The 6885-nt window shown below is 30.4% G+C and overlaps 1 protein-coding gene across 1 annotated transcript in view; it reads left to right on the top strand.

Moving 5' to 3' along the window:
• The window catches only part of LOC108910473 (ADP-ribosylation factor-like protein 8), an 8315-nt gene extending 2215 nt beyond the window's left edge, over positions 1 to 6100 (top strand). Inside the window, exon 4 of the mRNA XM_018715072.1 lies at positions 3958 to 6100. Coding sequence (XP_018570588.1) covers positions 3958 to 4078 — 121 coding nt within the window. The 3' untranslated portion in view covers positions 4079 to 6100. The remainder of the gene's footprint in view (positions 1 to 3957) is intronic.
• The last annotated feature ends 785 nt before the right edge of the window (positions 6101 to 6885 follow it).

The following is a 6885-nucleotide window of genomic DNA, read 5'->3' as shown; positions in this document are numbered from 1 at the left end:
GGTTCTGAAAATTTGGACGTAGGGCGTAGCGTATAGCAAATGAACTTAAACGTCATCTGTCAAAGCGCTATATCGCCGCTATCAATTTGAATATTTTCGTTTTAAAAAGCGTTTAAAATGGTGTTTTCTCAAGAACAAAAAGTGTTTATCATAGAGTCCTACTTTAGAAATGGACGCAAGATTGATGGAATATGGAAGTATTCTATTGAGGAATGTTTCATAGAATTTCAAAATCAATTTCCCGGCGTTGTTGAGTACAAAATTTTTCAAAGTGCAGTTCAGCGTTGTGTTAATGTTTTTCGTGAAACGGGCAGTGTAACAAGAAAAGAAGGAAGCGGCCGACCTAAAAAGCGGACTGAAGAATTAAAAGAAAATGTCCAACAAATAATGGAAAATGCGGCAAGAACTTCTGTACGTGTTTTATCACAAATGGTGGGAGTATCAGTCGGTATCTGCCACACAGTGTTAAAAGAAGCTCCTTTAATTGTTTGTTATTGTTATCACGATTATTCTTTAAAATAAAGTTATATAGGCATTAACGTTATTGAAACTGTCAGCTGCTATACAGCTCGTTGAGGAATGAGGTTAAGTTGATCGCTATAAGCTACTCCTTACGTCCAATGTGTCAGAGCCAACTTCGACCACGTTTTTATTTGAACGCTCGTTATATATATAGGCATAGGCATGTGTCTTCAACTCAGAATGAATATTATTGTTTATTTTTAAGTTTGTCCAATTTTTAAAAACCAGTTATTTTTCTTTTAATTTTGAAAGTTTCATTTACAACTGAAAGTAAAAAGTAAAATAAAAAGAAAACACTAAACGTTTTTCAAACTTTTAAAAGTAGTATCAATATGCCAATATGCAGTAGCATGGGCGTAGCCAGGAATATCCCAGTTTATTGAACAAAGTATGTGAAATCATGGTTTCAGAAATACCAAGAACATATGGTTAAACTGAGAAAATTAATGTAACAGTCTTCCTACCCAACGGCCAAAAGCAAACAGTGGCCTAAAATAATTAAATCTCATTGTTTTATGTCCAGTAATAGCAATATAATTTTTGAATCATGCATCATGCAGCAAGAATTAGGGGAGGCACAGACCCCCTGCCCCTCGCTGGCTAGGCCCATGTGCATGTGAAATCTCAAATTTATTTAGGGTAGGAACATTAGCAAAATTACTTGAAAAACTATTTTAAAAAATAATGAAATGATAATTATTATTGAACAGACTTTTGACTAATACTCATTAGAATTCAAGAACTACATATGTACTTCAAAACATATTTATTTATCTGTTATCTACATTAAGCTTCAGCATATGGTACTGTGTACAAAGATCAATGTTTACTAAATATCATCAATAGCTAAATAATAATACCGACTTAAAAATAAAATTTAATTAAATAATATTTATTTTGCAATTAAACAAATGCTGTTTTTTATCATTTACAAAATTGATGAAATAAAGGAATTAATAGGGAATATTTATAAAATTATAAACATTTAAAAGCATGGTTAATAATAAAAATATACTGCAGATAACATGTTTTAGATGCATTTATTTTTAAAATTTCATAAGTTTCTTATTCTTTTCTCAAATATATATGTCATATAATATGCATTTTTTTAAATTTGTGAGATGACAAAAATTATCTCTGTTAGAATATTTCAAGTTGATATATTTATATATAAATCTGTTTTACTATTGCCAATAAATTGGAGGCAATAAAATTGCTGTGGAACTCTTACTTGGTAGGCAAGAAATTTGTTTCTTTTTTAAAATAATTATAGAAGCTGTCACTACTTTACATATACCATGGAAGTTTATTACTGTTGTTTGCAAGTACTTATGTGGCAGTGCTTTTAACTGTTAACAAAACATTAAAATCAACCCATTGACTGATCCTTTTGACACATTTACATTGACATTTATTTGATATTTGTAAATATTTTTAAATGATTTATTTTTAAGTGACCCAATTAAAATTTAAAAAAAGTATTATTTTTGATATTAACATTAAATTAATATGTAAATGTGGTAAATTATTTATTTCCACTTGTTCTGACAAACTTCAAATCTTAAAAAATGAACTAAATGAACACAAAAAAGATTTATTGGTTATGTGTATAAGCTACCTACAGGATGTCCCAAAATTCATGCAACAAAATTTGGTCACAGATTCTTAAGACAAATTTAGGGGACCCGTATTTTTTTTATTTTTGCCAAGTGGCCCTCTCTTTAGGAGTTACAGCCCCCTGAAGTCTGCCCCTAAGAATAATATTTTTTTATATCTCAGTTTTATGACGTGGAATCTGATGGTGCTACGTTTTTTGGCGGGGAACCCCCTAAGACAATTTTTCGTGAGCTCCCTTGTCTTTGGAGCCAAAAAAATTTGGTCGCATATTTAGATTTCTTAAAAATTATCAGTCCACTAGAAAGCCATTAAATTTAGAAACTTTTTGTCTCTATACTTTTTTCGTAAAATGCAATGTTTTCGAGAAGAATGTCAAAATGTGATCCAATGCATATCGTGATATGCATGATTTCCTCAAGAACATTACGTTTTACGAAACAAATATCAAAAGACAAAAAAATTTCTAAATTCAATGGCTTTCTAGCTAACTAATATTTTTTAAGAAAATCAAATTTGTGACCAAATTTTTCTGGTTCCAAAGACAAGGAGGCCCACGAAAAAGTGTCTTAAGGGGATTTCTCGCCAAAAAGCATAGCACTGTGAGAATCCACATGTCATAAAACCCCTGTGTACCAAATTTAGTGATTCTCTTACCACATGATTTTGAGATATAAAAAAGACTTCTTAAGGGCAGATTTCAGAGGGCTGTAACTCCGAAAGAGGGGGCCAGTTGGCAAAAAGAAAAAATACGGGTCGTTTAAATTTGTCTTAAGAATCTATGACCAAATTCTGTTGCATGAATTTCGGGACACCCTGTATAAATTTCAATACAGAAGATGTTGAATCTTCTGTACTGAGACTGAGTATGGGTATGGTAATACTTAATAATCGTAAATAAGCAGCGTTTTTTAAATGAATATTTTACATCATTTTGCTGTTACCGTCTCTATCCGAATTCAAGAAATACAGAGTACTATCTGTTGATAAATATAAATGCCATTTCTTTATTTATTTCCTTTCTTTTCTATTTCTTTTGAGGTTTCATTAGTAGCTCTAATTTAGTAACCAATTTTGGAGATTTTTAGTGACTTTTCAGTAACAATAGATAAATATTCCACATACACATCATATAAATATCTGGAAAATCTTGAATGGTACTGTGTAAATGTGAACATTCCAATGTAAGCAAAGTAAATGTTTCAAATTATTTTCTGATCAAATTTTACAATCGTAAAATTTGCCAAATAGAATGGTGTCAAATTATATCATTATTAATGGAAACTGAAACTACTGAAAACATAGTTTGTAGTGTTAAACAATGCAATTTATGCAAATATATTGAATTTTCTACCATATGCTGATCTTTATCAGGATTTGCTTGATTTCAAAAAAGTTTTTGCACCTCTTAAATCAAGCTTTCCATCATGCGAATTACATTGCGAGTGTGATAACAATAAAACTATTTCAGTTTAAACTAATGTGATACACATAACTATTCTTAATGCACATGTATTTGGACATCTTCATTTACTTGAGTTTTATTATGAATCTTGCAACGTAATTTATTTATTTATTTATTTATTTCATTACATCGTATGCACCATTGATTTAAGACACAATCGGGTAAAAATAAGTGTATCTTAGTTTGCTAATTACTGCTGCTTTGACTGATATTTATTCTACATATTGTAGCCTTAATTTTGACCAATAAATTGGAAAATTTATTATAATACATAAAAAGGTGCCACAAATATAGCAAATTGTTGATTCATTTAAAAAATTCTTAAATATAAAACCAATTTTACTTTTTATTTTCAGGAATCTCTCTGCAATTCAGGACCGTGAAATTTGTTGTTATTCAATTTCATGTAAGGAAAAGGATAACATTGATATAACCCTTCAGTGGTTAATTGCACACTCAAAGTCTGGAATGCGCTAAGCAAATAAATTTGTATGTATCAGCTAAATATTAATCATCAAAGTAATCATATTTTTGAATTTTATAATTGTGTCTTGGAGAAATTTTAAGCTATTATAGTTTTAGGTTTTTTATTATTGCCAAATACGTGGTATATCTATGAGCTTCTGTCAGTTTATTTTATTTTGCTACGTAAATAAACGAAGTCAGTCTAAACAGCTCAACTTTTTAAAAGAGGCAGTAATTCAGTGACTGAACCATAATGAAAGGAATTATAAATTTTAACCGCAAAATAATTATCATAAGCGTTTAGCACACTATAGATAGTGACATTCATTTAATTCAAAAGATTACATACAGATGCCTTCGATAAAATTATTGTATTTAAAAAAAAATGTAATAAACCAATATTTCCTTAGGATTAGTTTTTTGTGCGTTTCGGATTCCATAATTCTTTTTATAGAGAACTGCAGAATTAATATAAAACTGTTAAAGGCAGTTTGAATACAAAAATTATTTTGAGGTTATGAAAATAATTCCATGTCATAGAAACTGTGTATGATATTGCAGACATTTTTGGCTAAAGCAAATAGAATTATTCTAAAAATAATAGTAGTGCGGCGCCAAAATCTAGCTAAATTAAATATTTTTTTATTGCAAAAACGAAAAGGTTTGTACAGTCATACAGAATACATTTACTCAATATATCCCCCCACATACTTCAATAACCGCCTTCAATCTCGGACTGAAGCATTTGCAGGCCCGCTTTAATGTGTTACGGTTCATATCGGCGTATACCGTTTCAGTAGCAGCTTTTAATGGTGCGACGTTTGGATGTCTGGACTTTTCGGTGACCCTTTCAACCAGCCTCCATACATACAAGCCCAAAGACAATTTTGCACCAAACGACTCGTGTGGGCGGGCGCACCATCTTGCTGGAAAACATACAGCTTTCTAGACAACAGTACATTTGCCAGAATACGCAAGTAAACTTCTTTTGTTATGCCGAGGCATAACATCGCATTCATTAGACAAAACACTTAACTTGTGAACATTTGCCAGAAATTTTGTTCTGGAAACAACAGGGACATATTCAGGGTAGTGGGCAAACCAGCTGTCATTCCTTCGATTGAATATACTTAGCCGTGATATCAAACAGTCAATCCTGGGGACCCAACAAACCGAATCTCTGTCGCCGAACATCCAGTGCGAGCACTTTCGAAATTGTGGTTCTTCAGTTATATTTTGCGCTTGGTTTCAATATTGAGCCTATTTTGAGGTTATGACTATTTAGTACATACTTTAACTGTTTCGACGCCAATCGCGACCTCTATGTATATCTGAAATATAACGACGGGAATTTCAAATTAAATTTTGTCCCGATTTTGGTGTGCGCCCTGTACATAAATGTATATGAACTTCAATAACAGTGTCTATAATAAAGTTTTACAACCGGATTCATGAAAGAGGCGTAAGGCGTTAGTCGGACTAAGGAATTTTGCGCCCGTGTAAACCTATTCACGAAAAAATGCGCTATCCTTGCGGTAATAGTTACGCCAAAATTTAGACCTACATAACATGCATAAAAATCGTGCAACTTAAGTTGCAGTTTATTAAGTTTATTGCATTTTATTTTTTTATAAGTAATCCCAGTGCTTAATAATAATAGTTTAATCACAAGACAAGATTTTTATGCATGTTATGTAGGTCTAAATTTTGGCGTAACTATTAGCGCAAGGATAGCGCATTTTTTTGTGAATAGGTTTACACGGGCGCAAAATTTCTTATTCCGACTTACGCCTTACACCTCTTTCATGAATCCGGTTGTTATACTTTTCCATGGACATGTCTCTCCACTACATTTTAAAAATACTGTTACAGAATGGGTATGACAAATGATTTTTAATTTGCATTACTTGGAACTAACTAATACAAACGTCTTGCTAGAATGTTAAAATGATATAATCCAAAAGCTTCAAATAAAATACTTAGGTGCTTCTATTCATAAAAATGTAGATAAAAATTTCTGATACTTTTTTAAAAACTAATTTTGGTTATAAATTTTGACATAATTTTTTTTCAATCAAATGATTTTTTTACTATGTATTATTACCAATAGACATACTGTCCGAAAAAAATTGCTCTGAAAATCAAATTTAAAAAAACCGTAAAGTTATCACTAGGTATTTTTTGAAAAAATTTTATAAAAAATGATCTTTATTGACTAGAAAATTAATCAACAATATGCAATTTTCAAAAAATTAAAGGTTGTTAAAAATCTTACAAAAAAACATTATGTTCAGTCGATAGTGACCAATACAGAGGAAAAAATTAAATTAATAAAATATTTTGCGATATGTTTCCATCCAAATCCTATTACATTATTACTAGTTTTGAATTGAATTAAAGATGATTTGGCAGATATTTATACAACTGTATAAAAGTTTTATTTTATTCCTCCTTCTGTTCATGTTACAAAATAGGTGACCTTTTTATAGGTTTTTTTTTAATTTTCAATTCTAAGCTATTTAATTTTTTGAAAAAACAATAAGTAAAACAGTTATGTTCAATTATCTAGACAATAAGGGCCATTAAACTCAATTTTCTTTTTATAAGTAGTTTGTTACTAAGAAGTGTATCAAATTTAAAAAAAATACTGGAAAATCCCAATTTTTGGAAAATGTCCAAGAAAACTTACTTGGAAACCTAAAGGAAAGTTTCCTAATTGAAATTTAGGATTACAAATTTGGCATTATAAATTTGAACCAATGAGCCACTGACTTTTTACATTCCATTAATAAGTCTCTTATTATCTCTGATCCATTCCG

Source organism: Anoplophora glabripennis, unplaced genomic scaffold (genome assembly GCF_000390285.2).
Source record: "Anoplophora glabripennis isolate ALB-LARVAE unplaced genomic scaffold, Agla_2.0 scaffold434, whole genome shotgun sequence".
Lineage (NCBI taxonomy): Eukaryota > Metazoa > Arthropoda > Insecta > Coleoptera > Cerambycidae > Anoplophora > Anoplophora glabripennis.
Note: the sequence above shows the minus strand (reverse complement) of the source record. Positions and strands in the feature narration are given on the sequence as shown.